This window comes from Bradysia coprophila, unplaced genomic scaffold, assembly GCF_014529535.1.
Source record: "Bradysia coprophila strain Holo2 unplaced genomic scaffold, BU_Bcop_v1 contig_145, whole genome shotgun sequence".
NCBI lineage: Eukaryota > Metazoa > Arthropoda > Insecta > Diptera > Sciaridae > Bradysia > Bradysia coprophila.
In genome coordinates, this window is record NW_023503416.1 from 99,710 (window position 1) to 119,059 (window position 19,350).

The 19,350-nt window shown below is 38.1% G+C and overlaps 8 protein-coding genes across 10 annotated transcripts; 5 read left to right on the forward strand and 3 right to left on the reverse strand.

Annotated features, from left to right (window-relative positions):
* Positions 1-119: 119 nt before the first annotated feature.
* Positions 120-1,016, reverse strand: LOC119074202 (cytochrome b-c1 complex subunit 10). Its single transcript, XM_037180199.1, has 2 exons — positions 843-1,016; positions 120-321 (listed from the first exon to the last, which is right to left on the reverse strand). Exons 1-2 carry the CDS (start codon positions 890-892, stop codon positions 201-203), a joined length of 171 nt encoding a protein of 56 aa, XP_037036094.1. The 5' UTR covers positions 893-1,016; the 3' UTR covers positions 120-200.
* A 268-nt stretch (positions 1,017-1,284) lies between these two features.
* LOC119074201 (activator of 90 kDa heat shock protein ATPase homolog 1) lies at positions 1,285-4,784 on the forward strand. Of its 2 annotated transcripts, XM_037180198.1 has the most exons (6): positions 1,285-1,662; positions 1,733-2,149; positions 2,222-2,466; positions 4,100-4,235; positions 4,303-4,453; positions 4,509-4,784. In XM_037180198.1, the coding sequence occupies exons 1-5, from the start codon at positions 1,552-1,554 to the stop codon at positions 4,435-4,437; spliced, it is 1,044 nt and encodes a 347-aa protein (XP_037036093.1). In that variant the 5' UTR covers positions 1,285-1,551; the 3' UTR covers positions 4,438-4,453; positions 4,509-4,784. The 2 variants fall into 2 exon arrangements, with proteins under 2 accessions (XP_037036093.1, XP_037036092.1); XM_037180197.1 differs by having other exon boundaries at positions 4,303-4,784.
* A 742-nt stretch (positions 4,785-5,526) lies between these two features.
* Positions 5,527-6,961, forward strand: LOC119074203 (26S proteasome non-ATPase regulatory subunit 7). The gene is made up of 3 exons (XM_037180200.1): positions 5,527-5,866; positions 5,944-6,419; positions 6,493-6,961. The coding sequence occupies exons 1-3, from the start codon at positions 5,692-5,694 to the stop codon at positions 6,844-6,846; spliced, it is 1,005 nt and encodes a 334-aa protein (XP_037036095.1). The 5' UTR covers positions 5,527-5,691; the 3' UTR covers positions 6,847-6,961.
* Positions 6,962-7,182: 221 nt separating this feature from the next.
* Positions 7,183-7,983, reverse strand: LOC119074205 (probable 28S ribosomal protein S25, mitochondrial). Its single transcript, XM_037180201.1, has 3 exons — positions 7,650-7,983; positions 7,478-7,565; positions 7,183-7,419 (listed from the first exon to the last, which is right to left on the reverse strand). The coding sequence occupies exons 1-3, from the start codon at positions 7,894-7,896 to the stop codon at positions 7,248-7,250; spliced, it is 507 nt and encodes a 168-aa protein (XP_037036096.1). The 5' UTR covers positions 7,897-7,983; the 3' UTR covers positions 7,183-7,247.
* A 1,313-nt stretch (positions 7,984-9,296) lies between these two features.
* LOC119074207 (probable RNA-binding protein 18) lies at positions 9,297-11,090 on the forward strand. The gene is made up of 5 exons (XM_037180203.1): positions 9,297-9,430; positions 9,496-9,554; positions 9,672-9,792; positions 9,866-9,958; positions 10,646-11,090. Exons 1-5 carry the CDS (start codon positions 9,419-9,421, stop codon positions 10,952-10,954), a joined length of 594 nt encoding a protein of 197 aa, XP_037036098.1. The 5' UTR covers positions 9,297-9,418; the 3' UTR covers positions 10,955-11,090.
* Positions 11,028-12,048, reverse strand: LOC119074206 (UPF0598 protein CG30010). Its single transcript, XM_037180202.1, has 3 exons — positions 11,722-12,048; positions 11,455-11,665; positions 11,028-11,386 (listed from the first exon to the last, which is right to left on the reverse strand). The coding sequence occupies exons 1-3, from the start codon at positions 11,860-11,862 to the stop codon at positions 11,100-11,102; spliced, it is 639 nt and encodes a 212-aa protein (XP_037036097.1). The 5' UTR covers positions 11,863-12,048; the 3' UTR covers positions 11,028-11,099.
* A 1,323-nt stretch (positions 12,049-13,371) lies between these two features.
* On the forward strand, positions 13,372-14,712 carry LOC119074208. 2 transcript variants are annotated; one of them, XM_037180205.1, is made up of 2 exons: positions 13,372-14,286; positions 14,347-14,712. In XM_037180205.1, exons 1-2 carry the CDS (start codon positions 13,465-13,467, stop codon positions 14,455-14,457), a joined length of 933 nt encoding a protein of 310 aa, XP_037036100.1. In that variant the 5' UTR covers positions 13,372-13,464; the 3' UTR covers positions 14,458-14,712. The 2 variants fall into 2 exon arrangements, with proteins under 2 accessions (XP_037036100.1, XP_037036101.1); XM_037180206.1 differs by having other exon boundaries at positions 13,376-14,281.
* Positions 14,713-15,694: 982 nt separating this feature from the next.
* Positions 15,695-18,655, forward strand: LOC119074209 (5'-AMP-activated serine/threonine-protein kinase catalytic subunit alpha-like). Its single transcript, XM_037180207.1, has 8 exons — positions 15,695-16,105; positions 16,177-16,323; positions 16,392-16,504; positions 16,614-16,734; positions 16,798-17,108; positions 17,176-17,252; positions 17,311-17,441; positions 17,504-18,655. Exons 1-8 carry the CDS (start codon positions 15,827-15,829, stop codon positions 18,572-18,574), a joined length of 2,250 nt encoding a protein of 749 aa, XP_037036102.1. The 5' UTR covers positions 15,695-15,826; the 3' UTR covers positions 18,575-18,655.
* The last annotated feature ends 695 nt before the right edge of the window (positions 18,656-19,350 follow it).

A 19,350-nucleotide genomic window follows, 5' to 3' on the forward strand; every position in this document is an offset into this window, starting at 1 on the left:
CGGTCGATATTTATGGAAAGTAATACATCCATGAAGTCTATTGTACGACAGCAGTAGAAGTGCCTCAGCCGTCGATCGACAACTAAATTACAGGTTATTCAAGCTACCATTCCAACACATTTTTTCTCTCGAAATTTTATTTTATTTTTTCTTAGTTTTTTACAGTAAATTTAACTAGAATTTTCCATCATTTCCCATGCTTATTCTTCTTTGTTGTATTTTCCACCGTAAAATGGGATGTATCTGCACACAACCTTCCAATCGGTGAAGTAAAATAGACCCAAGCTTGCTGCCCCACCGAAGGTTGCTAGTGAGGGAATCCTGAAATTTAATTTAAAAAAAAAGTTTGTTGAATCAAATGGACGTTATTTGTGCCTTCCCAAACAGCCAATTCTGTGAATTTCGCAAAAATAGAGACAACTATCGCCGTTGTCTACTTGTGCAAGTCTGTGATTGTGACCGGTCGATATCTCGAGTTCGGTTCAGAATTTTGAAATCGCATATTTTAGAGAAGTGGTGAGTACACTGTGGTACAAGTGACCAATGTTTGTCAGTACAAAACGTAAGAAATTAGGATGACCTTTAGTTGTTCATCATATTACTTGGACCAACAGAGTTCACTGGTTAGTGATGGACGAGACAGTCAATTGTCATTCATTTGCACAAAATAAATAAACATCTGATGATGTCTCTCCACAGCTAGCTCTGCCATTTTTTTTTTTTTTTTGAATACGGAAACTAAGGGAATCATAGATCGCAGGGACGACACAATTATGTAATGATAAAATAAAGACGTCAAATCACACAATGAATGCAATAAACTTTGTGTAATAAAAACGTACCAGCGGGTCGCTATTTCAGCATGACGTTTACCAAACGGAATTCGAATCATTTTCGTTGATGGATTAGCAGCAAAAGTGCAGACAGAAATTCGCGAATCTCCACAGAGAAAATAATAATAATCAACCACGGCCGAATAAAATTCTGATGCGGTTATACAAATGTCAGACAATCGGGACAATCGGTTCAGCAGAAGCAGCGGTACAAAACTAACATTGCTGGTGGATTTAAAAAAAAATTGTTGCATGAAGAGCTGAAAGCTGTTCGTCTTAAATTTAAATTAAATTTGGAATTAAAACTCCAGATTGCACAGATTTAATGAATTAGAAAAAATTGGTAACAAAGAAATTGCTCAAGAAAGGCCACCAAAAAACTTCTTTCTTCTGACCAACAGATGTCATTGAATCTATTACGCAAAGCAACTGTCATCTTTCGGTATAGAACACACCATATGCCAATATTGCCATTCGGATTTTTTTACTGTACCGCTGCCTTCATTAAGTAAAATCGAATCAAGTAGAAAAGTCGAGAAAGAATTTACCGAGAACGTATAACAACAATCATTCAGTCGAACATCCAACAAATTTCTGTAGAATCGGTCATTCCAAAAGTGTGTTTATCGAAATTTGTGGCTGTTCCCATCATTTTCTGTGATTGAATTCATTTTTTCCGTTTGGTGTGCAAACCTACAAAAACATATAGACAAAAAAAATGGCTAAATGGGGCGAAGGTGATCCGAGATGGATTGTGGAAGAGCGACCCGATGCAACGAATGTGAACAACTGGCATTGGACAGAAAAGAACGCAACACCCTGGTCGAAGGTAGCTTTATTTGATAATAAAATGTTATTTCGATCACATAAAGCTGAATCACTTTTACCGTCACACTCAGGATCGAATACGAAAACTGCTCACCGATTTCGAAATCAAAGATAACAACATCGAATGTAAAATTACCGAAATAGAAAAGGTTGATGGTGAGGCTACCGCAAACAATCGAAAAGGAAAGCTAATTTTCTTCTACGAATGGAACGTTTCGTTGAAATGGAATGGCTATCTACCGGGTCAAGAAAAGCCATGCGAGGGAAAGATCATCATACCGAATTTGTCCGAAGAAAATGATCTGGACGATGTCCAAATAGACATAACCATGAACGAATCGACCGACGAGTCTCATAAATTAAAGCAATTTATGTACAACGTTGGCCGTGACCACATTCGGAAACAACTTGGTATTTATCTGAAAGAACTAAGAGAGGAATTCTCCAAAGGACTTATCTTACCCAAAAAGGATGACATAATCAATCAGGTATGACCGTGCATGAGTTTAATATATTCACCGTGTTTGCTGGTGTAAATGATGTGCTAATTTTCCAATTAGAATAATACATTGAAATCGGATGGTGTGGCTAACATGAGCAATGCATTCAATAAGAAAATCAATATGCAACCCATCGTCTCCACCGACAATAAATCTTTGGGATGCAAAATAGCAGTTACTACAATCGCCGTGTCTGAAAATTTCCAATGCCGATCGAATGAAATTTACGATGCATGGACGAAACAAGAAATGGTTTGTGCGTTTACGCGCGGACCGTGCAAATTGGAAGCGAAAAAGGGGGGAATGTAAGTCAACTTTTTTACTCTTGTTTGAATGAATTGCATGAAATTGTCATGGTTTCCACTAGTTTGGGAGGACCTTCGTGAATCAAGCAATGCTCGTCCTTTTGAGTGCATTCAATAATACTTCGTTGGGATATCGAATAGCTTGAGATTGAGAATTTCCTTCACTTTTCCTTCACTAACAAATTTGATCTCCTTCCATCTCGTAAACCAAGATTTTTGAGACTTACTGCTGATAAATTTCACCTGGTCGATTCGAGTCAGCTTGATAAAAGTATTTAAGATCAGCTTATATGAAATTTGGAGCCAAGGGGTCTCCCATCTTTATGAGTTACATCTCGTTCGAAAGCTTTCTCCAGACTGAGTAATTTGTAGAAGAATTTTTTTGTTCAAACACTGAGAAAAATTCACTACACTGGATGGGGCAAAAGTGTATTTAGGCAATATTCGCCTCACAACTTATCGGATAAATGTGAAATTATGTTCGAAAATGTTCTGCTGCGTGGCTCCAGCACCACTTTTACTTCGAAAAATTGACGATTTTTGAAGAAGTCCGGAGGACGGCGCAATGCGAATACCTGCAAAGTAATGGTATGTGATGTCATCACCTAGATTAGACCCCTATATAATTCGCTAAGATTAAGTGGTCGCGCAGGCAACAGCATCACTTTTTTTTGAAAAAAAAAAAAAACTCAAAAATGACACCCCCCGTGAAACTTGAGTCACTCTAGCTCATCCGTATCAAAACGATATGATCCAACCGCGATAAGTCTGTACTGTAGTTACATAAAAATCTTCTACAAATTTTCCATCCATACCAGGAAGCTATATTCGGAGACCCCGTGGATTTCAAACGTTCGACGTTTTCGCAAAGTGACTCTTAAGCAAAATGGGTCCAACTTGTAAGGATCAGGACACTGAGAAAGTGTCAGTCTTCCATCATTTGAATCATAAAACCTTCTGCCTTTTATCTGATGTGCAGTTGCAGTGAACATTTGCATTTATTTTGAGTTTAACCTGATTTTCAGGGTCAAATCCCGGAACCTTGAGCTGTTTCAGTACTAAATTTTTTGTCAACTTTCAATGACTTTTGAACTGACCTCAGGAAATTGGAAGTTTTTTGGCTTCTTAATTTTTACTGATCTCGAAGCAGTAAATTCTGTGACAAAATAGCAATTTTTTTAGAACATTGACTAACAACTTATCTCAGCGGTTGAAACGTACGTTTAAAAAAAAATTTAATCTCGAAACGTTACGCCCGTTTGCTCCCAACTGCTCAGTGTTCAATGAAAAATCTTTTACTTCGTTAATTAAAATTACAAATTGTCATGTAAATGCACAATGCACACTCACAGCTCGTTTTAATGTCGTTTTTGATAACGAATGACCAGACGTTTTCTAAAAGGTCATGAACAAACTTGAAAATTGTTTATATTGGTTGGAATGACAGGTGCCAATGAAATGATTCAAAACTCATCGTTCCTTAAAGCTTATTGAGCCTATCGTTTCAATAGGTAAATTAGCTATGTCATAAAAAATGCAAAACAAAAATCGAAAGAATCGTGAGCAGTCGTAACGTTTGCCTCTTTTTCATTATTTGTAAAGATTTGATTAAAGCTAAAATAAAAACTTTCAGTTTCGAACTGTTCGGCGGTAACATCACCGGGAAATTCGAAGAACTTATACCGAACAAAAAAATTGTGCAGTCTTGGCGGTATAGTCAATGGCCTTCCGGACATTTTTCGAATGTGGTCATAGAATTCGACGAAAAGGTAAAATTTTATTCTTTCTGCACGATTCCACTTCATCTAACACTACGAAAACGTCTTTCGAATTCAGGGTGATCACACTGAAGTTAAAATTACTCAATCTGGTGTCCCGGAGAGTGAGAAAGACGCAACGCTGAAAAATTGGAGAGGTTATTACATCAATAGCATCAAACAAACGTTTGGTTTCGGAAACTTTTTAATGTGAACGCCAGCTCTGAGTGGTTTGTCTTTTCTTTTCTTCTCTTTTTTTTTCATCATCGAACCTCGAACATTTAGTTAAAGATCGCGTTAGACAATTTTTACTCTTTCTTTTGATGGAGTACCGCCTAAGTATTCTTTTACCTGGCATAGATAGCTTCGATTGGCTTTTACATTATTTATTTTGTACCAATATCGCAACGAGAAATTACTTACAAGAAGAATATGGAAATGTCTTGAAATTACGGAAATGTAATTGGCAGAGACCGTTTTTTGGATTCTTTTTAATGTCCAATTTGTATGAAATTTATAATTTGAATAAAATAAATTGAACATTGGTTCGTGATGAATACACGTTATTGGCTTCTTTATGGAGGAATATAAAGCACATCTCTCGATTTTAATGCTTAAAACCATTTCTGGTATGAAGACGAAGAAAAGAACGAGCGGTCCAAAACTCAGCGGTTTCCATTAAAGGGTAAAGTCTTAAGGAGGACCCTTTTAAAGCCTCGATCTTAATTGAGTGAATGGGTGAGTTCATTACTGTTATATAAGGAAGTATATCAGAGACGTATGTGACCGCTTGCGGGTACTGTTTTTCATCCAATAGTTTGTACTAGTTTCTGTTACAAATTCTTTTACTTCATTGTTCATTGCTCTCTGATAATGAGGACTAAAATTTATACCAGAGCGTAGATTTTTCGTCACTTTAAGAATTTGTAACTTGACAGTTGCGTGTATAAAATCCAATAAGAACTGTCAAGATACTAATTCTTAAAATTAAGAACGGCTGGAGTATCTACACCCGTTCTCGATTCTCGTGAATTTAAGAATTCGTAACTTGACAGTTGTCACCTGACAAGTAACAAATCGTATGGATCACACTTAAGGTGACAACTGTCAAAGTTACGAATTCTTAAATTCACGAGAATCAGCGCCCAGACAACAACTTTTTAGAACGAAGTTTGAATACAAAAAAACTACTTTGAAATTTAAATAACTCCGCCTTTTACCTGTACCGTTTCACAATTCCAACGGTTCAATCGGTACAATCATTCAACCCATTCAACGAAAAAATTGCATACTCTTTTGCAGCCAACCTCAGAAAAACGAAACATTCAAATTGTGTCCTGTCATTTCGATATCGAATAAGAGAAACATATTTCCATACAGCCGATATAGCAAATATATAGCCGCTTTGTGCTTCGAAAACTGTGTAATTATTTGAGCAACTAAATTTGGCCAAAATAAATCTACCAACATGCCTATGAACGAGGTTACTGTGAACAAGGTTATCGTTCACCCATTGGTTTTGCTGAGTGTTGTTGATCACTTCAACCGAATGGGCAAAATCGGCAATCAAAAGCGTGTGGTTGGAGTTCTTCTTGGTTGCTGGCGACAGAAGGGAGTGCTAGATGTGTCGAATAGTTTTGCGGGTAAGTTTTCATTTTTGTCGAACATTTTGAATGAGTTAGTCAATTCCCGCATTATTCACTTCATCATCACAACACAGTTCCTTTCGACGAGGATGACAAGGACAAATCGGTTTGGTTCTTGGACCACGACTATTTGGATAGCATGTACGGTATGTTCAAAAAAGTGAATGCACGCGAACGAGTTGTCGGATGGTATCACACCGGGCCGAAACTTCATCAAAACGATATTGCTATCAACGAGCTGATTCGACGATATTGCCCGAATTCGATTTTGGTGATCATCGACGCCAAGCCAAAAGATCTCGGTCTACCAACTGAAGCGTATATCTCTGTGGAAGAGGTGCACGAAGACGGCACACCGACGTCAAAGACTTTTGAACATGTGCCGAGCGAAATTGGTGCTGAGGAAGCCGAAGAAGTCGGCGTTGAGCATTTGTTGAGAGACATCAAAGATACAACCGTAGGCAGTTTATCGCAGAAGATCACAAACCAATTACTAGGATTGAAGGGTATCAACGCGCAGATCCGTGATATCAAAAACTATTTAATCAAAGTGAGTCCGAACGTTTTCTTATTGCGATGAAAGTCGAATCTGTAAACGAAATTTCTTCGCTTTCCACTTGCAGGTAGGAAATGGTCAACTTCCTCTCAACCATCAAATCGTCTATCAATTGCAAGACATTTTGAATCTCTTGCCCGATATTACAACGGAAAGCTTCACAGACACACTGTACGTGAAAACGAACGATCAAATGTTGGTTGTTTATTTGGCATCGATGGTGCGTTCGATAGTTGCATTGCACAATTTGATCAACAACAAATTGACGAACAGCGCCGAAGAGGGAAAGAAGGAAGAGGTTAAGGATAAGAAGGACAAGGACAATAAGGAGATCAAAGACGGAAAGAAGGATGACACGAAAAAGGATGAATCGAAGAAAGAAGAAAAGTCCGACAAGGGAACGGATGAGAAGAAGAAGTAGACCGGTGCGAATGATTGGCGGCGTTGAGTGTTCATTTTAATTTCATTGTTTGATTTAGTTGAGAGAAGAGAATCATTCAGAGTACTAATAAAAATAATTGAATTTATCATCCTTACCCGTTGCTGGATTGTTATTTGTTTGTGAGCCCGTAATTGTAACAAACTATACTGACCCCGAGTCAGTAAGTCTATGTGTTATGCATACGTTTGCCTTTGTCTTTAGCTTGCCGAAATATTTACACCAGTCTTTCAATGTCAACAGTGCCCTGCCAAACTTGTCCAGCGCATCCTATTTCCTGCCCACTTCATTGCTCCAAATAACAAAAATCTCATCCTCCAAATTTCACTTCCCATTTATTCGGTTTCAGTGACCATTGTACATCTAACAAACACGTCTTATGACTAAATCTCCTTATTGGTATACTTTCTGCGCATATGTTTCGGCAATGGAACGGTTCCAGGACAAGGAACTTGACCGGGCAGCTCACAGATGCAATGTCGATCGCAGCCCACACCGATGTTCGCTGGATTATCTTTCTTTTCGGCTAGTTTTGCCTCAGCGGATAGTAAGTCACTGTAAAGTTAGACACTTTTTTAGAACAATTTCAGATCTCGACAATTAAATCACATACTCAGATTTCCCCACAACTGCGATCAAATGATTTTCAATTTCCTCTTTCGTTTTGCTGTCTATGTCAATGAGAATATCTTCACCGTTCGCTAATCAAAAGAAGTTTCCTGTTAGTAATCACTAAGAGTGCTCATGCAAATTGTATGATCGAGTTAGATCGTTTATCAATTTACCAAAGTAGCATCGGATGAATGGAGATGGGGTCATGTTCTTCAATGTCACCACTTGAACGTTAGGATTTCTGTATTGAACTTGCGGTATTTTCCAGAACACATAATCTCTAGCACCAGCATGATGATCACCTCCGAAAGTATTGTAGTTTACCGCAAAAATTTTCACATTATCTTTAAGTGCTAGCCTGCCGGCGCTAAGATACTTTATAGTCCGTCGAATGGGTGCACGTCCTATCATAAAACCCATTTTGCGATCAGGTTTTTGGGATACTTTTACACCGATAAAACTACAGAAAAACAAATGAAAGAAATTTCATAACCTTCAAGACTTTGTTTCAAATGTCAGAGGAAAAAGAAAATGAAAAGTTTACCTTGCCACTTATGTGATACACTCCGTTAAAAAAAATTCGCAGTGCTCGAAACAATGATCTACATTCTGTAAGATTGCATTGGACGTAGATTTTGTCTCATCTCATTTTGCGTTAATATATCAAGGGATAATCTTTCTGATTAAAGCCAAATTTTCGAACAAGCCTCGTAAACACATGTAATACAGCAAAATAATTCAATGAGAATAGTTAATAGTTCTGCAATAACCACTTATCAAAAAAAAAAAAAAATGACAACCGCTGGACTCGAACCCAACAAAAAGGTGACTGTATTTTTTCATTGTGCTTTGTTCGGTACGTTTTCACGTCAGAGTGTGTTACAACTCAGCCATCCAGTCACCCGGTTATGAACAGTTAAAATGTCAACATAAAGAACAATGGAACAATAGAACCAAATAGAACTCTGATACAGAACAAAACAAAGCCAAGCGAAAATAACTGATTCAGTGGCTCAGTGGTTAGAGCGCTTCCTTAGCATCTGGGTGGTCGGGGTTCAAACCCAACATCGGATGTTTTTTTTTTTTTTTGAACGATTGAATTTATTTACGACACCTTACGCCCACATTTAATGCCCGACACGTAAGCTTTCATTTAGCTGTATAATAAACATAGAGTTACTTAGTATGTGAGGAAAAAGTGTATTGGAATGCATCATAATAGGCGCTTTATTTAAAATCTCAATATTTGGCAACGATTTCATAGTCCGACAAGGTCAAAGAAATACACATTGTGTGTGTTGTATATTCCGTATACGTTGACGCATATTGTAAACATATGACGCATCTTCGACGTTTAACTAAAAAAAAAAAAATTGTCAACCGCTGGATTCGAACCCAACAAAAAGGTGACTGTATTTTTTCATTATACTTTGTTCGCTACGTTTAACATCGCCGCGCGCAATCACTGAGCCATCCAGTCACCCGATTTTGGTCGGTTGAAATGCTGATATAAAGATACTAATGACAAAAGATAGAGTCGGACGAAACAAAGTGAATGACTTTGTTTATTTATTTTTTATTATTATGTTGAATGTTGACTGTTGAGGCTGTTGAGCCTCAATGTATTTTGGCAATTTCAATTTTATTGTAAAACCACGGCAGAGTAAAGTTTACTCTGCCGTGGTAAGACTTGTTGAGCAACTAAATCATGAAGGTCATCTACGTTGTTCATCAGTTCATAATTTGAACTACAAAATTAAACATAAACTTATCATGACTGTGTCATACTCTTCGGGGATTTATAGTTTGCCTGTCACTCACAGTAAAGGAGAGGTCACTTGCATCGAGAGTTATGCGAGTTCTGTCAAAATTGTCAACCTATTTTTCGTATAAACTTTTCATCCATAAAAAGGTAAACGAAAACTAACAAAAACACACAAACATGGCTGAAAAAGTATGTGAAAAATTCTGAATTTATGCGTAAAACAATAACCAACCGAACCGTTTATTATGTTGTAGGAGTCAAATCTGGAGGAGCGCAGACTATGGGTGGGAAATCTGGACACACGAATAACTGAGTAAGTATTTTAACTGATATCCCGTCCGTGCAATTCATCGACGATATCGAATACGAATATCCATGGCAAAAACTCGGATCGAAACTAAATATTTGTATTTTTCTGTTCCAATTATCGGTTTCAACTTTTAAAAATTTTGCAAAAATGCGGCTCTATCGAAAAATTTGATATGCTGTTCCACAAGTCAGGTCCACAAATTGGACAACCGCGAGGATACGCTTTCGTAACATATGATAGTGTAAGTAGAACAAATGGTCTCTTTGGTAAGAGAAAGCCCCGTTGAAAGTTTCTTAATGTTTTCCTTCATGCAGGTGAAATCAGCTAATATGGCTCTGACAAAGCTACATGGGAAGCATGTTGGTACTAAGATGGTCGTCGTTAGACTGGCGAAAAACTTGAATTACGTGAGTACCACATATTTTGAGCTAACAAACTTATTCACGCGAAACATCCATTTGTGAGACTAGCATTTTCGAGTAGCTATCGTGCTATATTCGCGTTGCAACTCATAATTTATGGTACACCAACCTCTCTAAGCCAAATTAAAGTCTTATTGTAGAATGGTTGTGTGAAATTCAGTGTTTAATGAGCAAAACTGAGGTCATGCATTTTTCGAGTCGAAAACCGACTCCTTGACGGTTTTTTCCTACTTCTTTCAAGCTTTTGAAACCTGCTGCTTGATGATGGGAATGATAATCTAACTGAAAGGATGTTAGTAAATTGTTTTAGTAGTCAGGATTAGCCAAACACCGATGCCCTGCATATCTCCGCATCTAATCACCCGTTAAATTAGACATCGATCTATTACCGCATCTAAGGCTCGGAACAGGTCAGGTTTACCTGAACCTGACCTGAAAATACCTGAACCTGATTCAATCAAATTTGACCTGACCTGATTTTACTTGAAAACTGATTAGATTGATCAGGTCTGACCTGACCTGAAACCTGACATGAAAATTTGTATGAAAAAATCAGGTCAACCTGACCCGACAGGTTTCAGAAATTCAGGTGCAGGTCAGGTCAGTCACTTTTTTGACCGAATCCGAGCCTTACACATCGAACTAATGATTCATTTTTCTTTAAAATTCCAGGATGACATCGAGAAGCCCAAACCAAAAATCTCAATACCTGTACTAGCGGCTGGATCCTCTTCGAACGAACCATTGAAGGTCAGCAAAGAAATCACCATTCAGGCCATCGAAGCCAAATTGAAAATGTTGGAATCCAAAGCCGATGACTTCGAAATTAATAAGACCACATCGGATGAGGTGCCATTGATTCACAAATATCAGTTCAACAAAAACGCTGCCGGCGATCTCAAGTCAAATACAAAACAGTCCACAAAATACAATACGAAAACGAGATACAATAACCTGCACCATAAGAGACATAAACGATAAGCGGATCTGAATTTGTGTGTTAGCATTAGTTCATCAATCATCTCGTCATTTGACAAAACATGTTCATTTCCACCAAAAATTGCTAATTTATTTCCACTGACAAATTAAAATAAAATTGAAAAACAAATTCGGAAAACTCTGTGTATCATTGCCGTGATATTGGTATGATCGACATCCAATCGCTATTCAAACTATATCTCACACCGTTCCAAGTAAAATGAGTCGGCGATTGATCATCATCGGCGCCGAATTCAAAGTATTTACTGAATTCAATTGCTAATTTCGATCTGATCAAGCCAATCGACCTGGACCCATTGATCTCTGTGGGATGATAAACACGGCCTGATGTTGGCGACATAAATATTTTATCGGGTTCGAATGGAAACGTGAGTAAATCACCGGCATGGGCATAGGATAACAGTTGTCTCTGGTCTGAAATAGTGACAAACAGACCAGTTAGTAAGTGAAATTCGTGATTAGGCTTTGAATGAATAAATTACCATCAGAAGCAGTCAATACATGAGTGTACACAATTGGTAAGTCATCACAGCAAATGTAGTTTCTCTCCCGGCCGCAAATGGACAAATACGGAAAATCTTCCTGATAGCGACCCGTTTCATTGGTCCGAAGTCTATGGAAAAAAAATTGCAAAAACTTTTTGTCCTTGAAGCATGACGTGAAGTTCTTCATTTTGGCATCATCTAAGAACAACTGATAAGAGAAGGTCAATAAAATAGGTAAATGTTCAAGTTTAGATCTCTACGAACCATTCCGTTATGGTCGATGTAGTAAAAATATTCGCGGATTTTGTTATCATGTTTCTGACCCTGTACGTAACTGACAGGCCGGATAAAAATATTTTTATGGAATTGTAGATATTTTTGTACGGTTTTTCGTGCGACAAACATATCTACTATCAAAATTATCTGGCGAATAAAGACAAATTCAATGCGATGTCAAACAAAAACGCATCTTGTTTATGTTGTTCACACAATATTTTGACAGTCCTATGTTTTGAAAGGGTTTGCAGAAAGACATAGAACTTTACGAGATTGAATTGGCAAGATGTCGCCCATGTCAATATTTGAATTAAAGCTGCAAACATCAACTAATTCGATAGAATTGATTCGAACCGTTTGAGCCACAATATTCACATTCACATCAAATTCGAAGAAACGCGATGCGCACAATCACATTCATTTGCATGAATCATATGCACTCGAGTGTATATATAATTCTCTGTTTAATTCATATTCGCGAAATAACATCACACTTGCGGGTGACTGGTTAGCTCAAAGGAAAAGCTTACGACTCGAATTAACGTAGCGAAAAATACATTGAAAAGATGCGGTCACCTTTTGCCGGGTTCGAATCCTGCGTCCCGTTAGTTTTTTTTATTTTATTTTTTATTATTTTTATTGAACTTACATAGAGTTACTGTGCACCTCTATGGCTGCATAAGAAATTTTCACCTTGAAAGCTCACGTAAATTGATTTGATTTCTAGAACGAAATAGAAATCAATTTCTATTTAAAGCACGGAATTTTGAAAACCGACACATTTTCTGTTCATGTGTTTTACTTGAGTTTCTGATTTCTCCATATAAAAATACATGCAAAATTTACAAAAAAAAACAATAAACCACAAAACAGAAAATGTGTCGGTTTTCAAAATTCCGCGAGTGTAAGTAAAAGTATTGCGAACGTGACGTGTAAAAATCAACTAAGCCATGAAATCTATGGAAATCGATCGCTTAATGGATTTTTAATTTTATTCTTGAACTCGATTACAACGTTCAATAATATTTTCTCCTACCACTGAACTTACACTGATAAAAAACTAAAAAAAAAAAAAAACACGGGACTCGAACCCGACAAAAGGTGACTGCATGTTTTTCATGTATCTTTTCGCTACGATTACTAGTCTTCGTCGTTCACACTGAGCCAACGAGTCACCCGAAAAAGTCGGTTTTAATCGACAATATAAAGTAACAGTTCATAATAGAACAACCTGTGTGTGTATGTGTGTTACATGAAAGTGTTTGTATGTATCGTACACGTACGTATCGAGCGAATTGCATCTAGTTATTTAAAATGGAAGTTGTGCATTTTGTGATATGTAAAGAGATTTTGGCTTAAAAAAAACTTCGCCACTAGAAACATAAAAAAATACCAGAAAATCAATTTGAGTCTCAAGTCTCAGACTCAGAGACTGTATCTATGCTGTTACCATCTACTATGACCTAATTATGTCAGCATTATGTTAGCAACCAATGACATAATTGTGGGATGTCATTGTTAGCAACAACAGTAGAAACTCTCATGAACCGCAGTAGTTTACCTCAATAAACCAGTTTTTGTTTTAGAACATAAGCGACATCTACAAATCTCTATATGCTTTTATACCGCTAGAAATTTGTTGTAACCGTTGTAACCCTAACCGCAAATTCATGCTACAAGAAGTTGACAAATTTGACAAAATTATGCTATGAACTCTAGCAGGAAAAGACAATGAATCAAATGTGTGTGAATAATATTTACGCAAATAACAATTGCAACGGTTACGAGTGTTTCGCTTCAATCGATAATTATTCAAATTTATGTAAAAATATTGCGGTCGGTGAAAATGTAACGTCAAATGAATTTGCGATGATTTTTCCCAACTCTGTTGGCGAATCAAAATGGAGGCTCGTATTTTATCCGAGGGGACAATACGTTGGCGAAAATGTTGGTGACAGCATTGGAATTTATTTGATTATGGTGTCCTGTGAACTGCAATCCAAAACACTGAAAGCTAATGTCGAATTTCAATTAAAATCGCAAACGGACGCCAGTGGACCTGTAAAGAAAGTGGACACAATATTCAACTTTTCGATTCCTTCTAAACGCTGGATTGGTGAACCCAATTTCGTTCGGAAGAAATGGTTGAATGCGAAGCGTCGTGCTCAATTTTGTAGCGATGATTGTCTGGTCATTAGATGTCTGGTTGAAGAGACGGTGCTTGAAAGTTCTGTAGTAGCAGTGAAATTTCCGCTGGAACAGACAACTACAAATGTAGCTGATGACACCAAAGGCAACGGGAATCAGATTCGGAAGCAAAATGGTGATTCAGAAGATCCATTGGAAAGGAAATGTACCACGGAAGACAAGGCTGTAGACACTAAAAGCAAGATGAGTGAGATTCGTCTGCAAAATGGACATGCCTTTACAGATCGTAAAAATAACAATGATGCTGATTGGACCGTAGTTGGTGGCAAAAAAGGCAAGAACAATCAGTACGTGAATCAGCACAATACAAGATCTAACACCGATTTGTCGGAACCAAAGAGTTCGGTATTATTCATTTGGTCCGGTAATATTTCGTTCAACAATTTTCTTTTTTTCCAATTTCAGACCAGATCCAAGGGAAACGGAAAACGAAATCTAAGAAAGGAGGAAGGGGAGCGAAACAAAAGAAGTAAATTTGACAGAATCGTCGATTTTCTTACGTCGTGCCGTGTATGAACTGGGCATGGTTGTTTGAACACATCGTTTACCATTATTTTGTAAGACGTCTCGGTTTCGTTTATCATTTATTTTCCTGCTGAACATCAAAATTAATTGAATTTTCTCGTTGCAATGAACTTCATATTTTCGACGAGTTGTAGCAGTTCTATTAACATTAAGATTAACATGTGTATCCTGGTGATATTGATGGGTTTTAGTGTCTGTTTCAACAGCATTTATAAATGAAAAAAATAAATTTTTTGCTTTACAAAAGAGTTGAGCTGTTTGAGAAGCCGAAGAAATTGGAAAATTAATTTATTGAGGAAGCGTGTGCAACATTATCAAACATTATCATGCTGTGTAAAAGAGAAGTTCGAATAATCGCAATACGATCTGCTTCCAAATCTGTAATAAGTAAACAATAGCAAAATGTGCAGCAGTTTCGAATTGTTCCTCACCACATGATGATGATACTTCATATTCGTCAAAAGAATTCAATATCAAAATGGCTCCATCTAGATTGCACTCGACGACACGAGAAACGACGACTTTCTGAAGAAACGGCGAGTTCCTGGAAAAGAGGTGAGTAGTCAACGATTCTTCTTCACCTTTTCTTCAGGAAGACGTTATTTCCTCTTACCTTTTTAATATTTCCTTCTACAAAATGTAAAAAAACGGTGATTTCCTGAAGATTAGGTGAGTTCTTTCAGAACCCAGGCCTCGGTATCGAATTTGTGGCTCGGATGAGTTTTTATCGTTGGAAAGTCGGTGTCCGTTTAATGAACAAAATTATCGATTCTTCCTTGAATCCCACACAAAAATTATACTCGCTCCCAGCAGTGCTGTCTAAAAGAGGGCTGCTTTACTTACGATCCCTCGTACCTTCATCTCTTTCTCCGGTTGATTTAGACATCACAAATTTTTCAATTTTATCGGACCTGATTTTCAACAAAAGTTCATGGGTCACCTCGCACCAGGAGGGCATTTTCAGCCACGATTATGGACGTTTCGAGCAAGGCGTTCAAGAAGTTGCAACTTTGATTTAAGTAAGGAATTTTTTCTTTGAAAAACGAATTACAATTAAGATAAGGGTCCCAGTGGTTTTTATGCTCAAAACGTAATTTCTAAATTTATTGAGACGATTTTCGCCTTTCGAATTTTTCCGCGAAGTATAAAAGAATGTTCTAACAACACTATCTTCAAATAATTTTATTTTTATACCTTTTCTGCCATCAACTCGCTGGCATCTAATGTCAGTGATAATAAATGTCAAAATGCTTGATATGATGTGTATAATTGTCAATGTTTCAAAATAACAGAACTAAAGACGGAATAGTCAAATTGTTTGTTTAATTTATGGTAATCCCGATCCCCGATAATCCCGATAATGTCGTCCATACCGGAAGTACCATCCAAACGAAAATCGTATTTCGATGACGAGTCCACGGATGTAAAACGAAACAAATTGGAAAGCAACTTTCCAATCCAATCGAATGCACCGTGTGAAGTAATTCAGTCGCCTCCAGCTGGAACAGCTGTGAATAGACGGGAGTTTCGGCGTGTGGGACCATATATTTTGGGCCCAAAACTGGGTCATAGTGCCGTCGAAAGCATTTCACAGTATTTGGCAAAGAAGGAAAATTCTGACGAATTTGTACAAGTCAAGGTAAACTGCAGGAATCTCTGAATGCAGGTGTAGAGACAACTGTGACGGTTAATTAAATGTAAATTTTACAGATTCTGCATTTATTAAGTGGTGATACTAGTAGTAAAGCAGCTGTGATAAATGAAAGCCAAGCGAAGATGCTCCTTCATACTGAGTTCTCTTTGCTGTCGCTGCTGGAGAACGAAAGTGGAGTAATTAAACACCATGGAATGTTCAGTGTGAGTTTTCAGTTTCGTTGTATATGTTGCGTCACTCCAATGAACACTATCACAACCACTTTAAACAGGATATTGCCTATGAAGAAGAAAACCCAGACAACCCATCAGGTCCACGTTACACAGGAAAGCTTAAAAAACGATTGGTTTTTGTATTGGACTGTGTCACTTCCCATGAATATAAGTATGTTGGGTTTAAGCCAATGAATGAGAGATGAACGTTCTGTACATCTAGTACTTCCTTGTTGAATATAATGACAAAAATATGAATACAAAACATTTCTGATTTCTAGCCCAAAGTCTAGGGCGTTCACAAACCTTCAGCAGTACTTGGCAAAGGAAAAGAAGCTACCAGAAGCAAGTGCATTGCAAATATTTTACGAAATCATATCAGTGGTCGAGAATTTGCATAAGGTACAATGCGTCGAACTTTGCTCGTCATAGTCATTTCTAATAATCCATTGAAAACGTGCCCAGAGGAACATTATACATCGCGATCTGAAGCTGGGAAATATCGTACTGAATAAGACGTCCAACAAGATACTGATAACGAACTTTTGCCTTGGTAAATATTTGCTGAACGAAACTGATATGCTCTATGATCAACGTGGATCGCCAGCTTATATTTCGCCGGATGTACTAAGTGGTCCTCATCTCGGTAAACCGTCCGATATTTGGGCACTGGGAGTTGTTCTCTTTATGATGTTATGTGGCCGATTTCCCTTCTACGAATCGACACCGCCGGCACTTTTTCGTAAAATACGGGCCGCCGATTATGTCATTCCTTCGTAAGTATAATTGCGATTGTACCAGCGAACCATGAACCATTTCACCAACGAAATGATCTATCCTCAGGGAAGCGGATATTTCCACTGCAGCGCAGAGCTTAATTAAGAGTATACTGGTACTGCGTCCCGATCAACGCTTAACCGGTAAGACTGTTATAAAGATTTAAAAGACTAATGTTCATAGCCAATATTTCGATACCAGCTAAACAGGTGCGCGAACGGGTAGGAAATATTATATTTGGACAGCCTCAGGTCCGACAGTTAGATCAATTGGTGCCTACACTTCCTACTGACGAACTTAAGAAGACGAATAATAAGCCTTCGGCTAACAGGGTAAGTTCGTTTATTTTACGGTACTCGGATTACCATAAATGATCAACGCAAACAAATTACAGCGTATCCCATCGGTAAGCGTACGATCCGACCAAGTAGTGCCGCATGTAGCTAATCAACAATCGACGAACCAGGGCTTAACGAAAAACTGTTCAGTGCCTTTAACACCCATATCACAAAGTTTCCTTCGTCCATCAACTCGACTGTCGCTGCAAAACAATCGAATGATTCGTCCAATGACCCAAAATGAAGTTGGACAGGTGCAATTTATCATTTTCAACAATTCAGCTAGAAACCGTAACGCCAACGGCACTAATGACTCATCGAATTGGCAAGCAACGATTCGCTTTCAAAATCACAATGGAGGTCCAAACTCCCAAGTAATGACGCAACAAATGCGAAACTTAACGTTGAGAAATCGTCAAGAATTGGGTCGGCGAGCATTGTCTTGGCACGATGTTGTTCGAAATGAATCAAGCAGTACACCACAACCGAACAACAGCACCAGCAACAGCGATGATAGCACCTCTTCACGTCGATCGAATGCGGAACCGGAACGAGATTTATCAACTCAATCGCCGGCACCGTCATCAGCCGGAAGTCAACTCAGTGTGGACACCATCCAACCACTTCTAAATCTGTTCAATCGCATGTTTTGCATGAGCGATGACGAGTCCCAAGCAGCTGCATTAAATTCAAATGACATACAAAACGCTCCGCCGCAGCTAGTTCCAAATGCATCAGCATCATCGAGTCACCTTTCCATTCCGAACACCGAATCGCTTGAAAGAATTTTACAGGCCATCAACAACACGTTCATTCGTAGCCGGTCTCCGCAACCCCGTCAACCATTTATCGAATTCGACGGAACGATAACTGAAGACTTGGCGACCAAAATCTGTACGTGGCTTATCACTAACTATCGTGAACATCGTGTGATTCAACGCGTGTTCAGCGGCAATACCGACGATGCAATTGGTAAAGTTCAAGCATTTTTGACTAGATGCGGCGTGGACACACTGACGATTGACGGTGTGGTTAAAATAAAACGGGACCAGTCGTTTGAGTTACTGTTGGTGGCAGCATATTTGTTACAAGCATCCGGGTATACCCACAACTACTTATTTAGTTAGGATAAACTGTTTACTGTTTATGCAATCAAATTAAGACTTAACTTTGAGAATAAAAAGTTTTTTTAAAAGAGAATTTATAAAGGAAAACCGATTTTTTATGGGGGATCAATATCGCCGTCGATTTCCGTGGCTGGGTGGGTGCCATAACATGTTTTCTAATGTTTCAAATACTTTTCAAATCCGAGTTTTCAGAAAAATCAGGTCTGGTCAGGCTTTATTATTGAGAAACTTGGAGAACTCCTTACTTCGAACGTTGTCGATCGATAAGTCTGGAGTCTCCCTGGCGCAGAATGCTTTCAATCTGAGCGTTCTGTTTGTTTTCGAACATTCTTGGTCGCCTTAACACACCTGAGGCTGAATGAGTTCTTTGTCGTTAGTTACCATTGGACCTATTGCGACCAGCTGGTCAACAGGATGTTCAATGTCTCTTCTCAGTTGTATGACGACATGATCACTAGGTATGCTTTTGCGACTCAATATTAGATCAATGGTACCATCAACCTTTGTTGGCCAATTTGGACTGTCTTCGCTGTGCCTTGGTGATGCTTGATTGATTGCAGAGACAATGATCTGCCTTTGGTCTTGATTTTCTCGATTTCAATGTTTCTACGTATTGTGACTCCTGACTCGCCTTAAGAGTTGATTTGGAGTAGTGAAATTTGTTCGTCTTGTCTTTCAATTCTATCGCTTGAATCAGTTTGATTAAATGTAACTTTAAGCAAAGTTGCAGTTATAAAGCTTTAGTGTAAACGGTTGACGTAATAAAGTAAATAAAT

Bases quoted from the DNA above. Each gene is read 5' to 3' on its own strand.
- LOC119074205 (XM_037180201.1), bottom strand. From the start codon at position 7,896: ATGGGTTTTATGATAGGACGTGCACCCATTCGACGGACTATAAAGTAT. The intron at 7,566-7,649 runs GTAAATTGATAA...TCTTTTGATTAG, and splicing joins ATTCATCCGATGCTACTTTG to CGAACGGTGAAGATATTCTC. The intron at 7,420-7,477 runs GTATGTGATTTA...CTAACTTTACAG, and splicing joins GCAGTTGTGGGGAAATCTGA to TGACTTACTATCCGCTGAGG.
- LOC119074206 (XM_037180202.1), bottom strand. From the start codon at position 11,862: ATGTTTGTCGCACGAAAAACCGTACAAAAATATCTACAATTCCATAAA. The intron at 11,666-11,721 runs GTTCGTAGAGAT...TTCTCTTATCAG, and splicing joins ACATCGACCATAACGGAATG to TTGTTCTTAGATGATGCCAA. The intron at 11,387-11,454 runs GTAATTTATTCA...TCACTATTTCAG, and splicing joins TGTATTGACTGCTTCTGATG to ACCAGAGACAACTGTTATCC.
- LOC119074207 (XM_037180203.1), top strand. The intron at 9,793-9,865 runs GTAAGTAGAACA...TCCTTCATGCAG, and splicing joins CTTTCGTAACATATGATAGT to GTGAAATCAGCTAATATGGC. The intron at 9,959-10,645 runs GTGAGTACCACA...TTAAAATTCCAG, and splicing joins TGGCGAAAAACTTGAATTAC to GATGACATCGAGAAGCCCAA.
- LOC119074202 (XM_037180199.1), bottom strand. From the start codon at position 892: ATGATTCGAATTCCGTTTGGTAAACGTCATGCTGAAATAGCGACCCGC. The intron at 322-842 runs GTACGTTTTTAT...ATTAAATTTCAG, and splicing joins GCTGAAATAGCGACCCGCTG to GATTCCCTCACTAGCAACCT.
- LOC119074201 (XM_037180197.1), top strand. From the start codon at position 1,552: ATGGCTAAATGGGGCGAAGGTGATCCGAGATGGATTGTGGAAGAGCGA. The intron at 1,663-1,732 runs GTAGCTTTATTT...CGTCACACTCAG, and splicing joins ACGCAACACCCTGGTCGAAG to GATCGAATACGAAAACTGCT. The intron at 2,150-2,221 runs GTATGACCGTGC...TTTTCCAATTAG, and splicing joins AGGATGACATAATCAATCAG to AATAATACATTGAAATCGGA.
- LOC119074209 (XM_037180207.1), top strand. From the start codon at position 15,827: ATGTCGTCCATACCGGAAGTACCATCCAAACGAAAATCGTATTTCGAT. The intron at 16,106-16,176 runs GTAAACTGCAGG...TAAATTTTACAG, and splicing joins ACGAATTTGTACAAGTCAAG to ATTCTGCATTTATTAAGTGG. The intron at 16,735-16,797 runs GTACAATGCGTC...AAACGTGCCCAG, and splicing joins TGGTCGAGAATTTGCATAAG to AGGAACATTATACATCGCGA.
- LOC119074208 (XM_037180205.1), top strand. From the start codon at position 13,465: ATGAATCAAATGTGTGTGAATAATATTTACGCAAATAACAATTGCAAC. The intron at 14,287-14,346 runs GTATTATTCATT...TTCCAATTTCAG, and splicing joins TGTCGGAACCAAAGAGTTCG to ACCAGATCCAAGGGAAACGG.
- LOC119074203 (XM_037180200.1), top strand. From the start codon at position 5,692: ATGCCTATGAACGAGGTTACTGTGAACAAGGTTATCGTTCACCCATTG. The intron at 5,867-5,943 runs GTAAGTTTTCAT...ATCACAACACAG, and splicing joins TGTGTCGAATAGTTTTGCGG to TTCCTTTCGACGAGGATGAC. The intron at 6,420-6,492 runs GTGAGTCCGAAC...TTCCACTTGCAG, and splicing joins TCAAAAACTATTTAATCAAA to GTAGGAAATGGTCAACTTCC.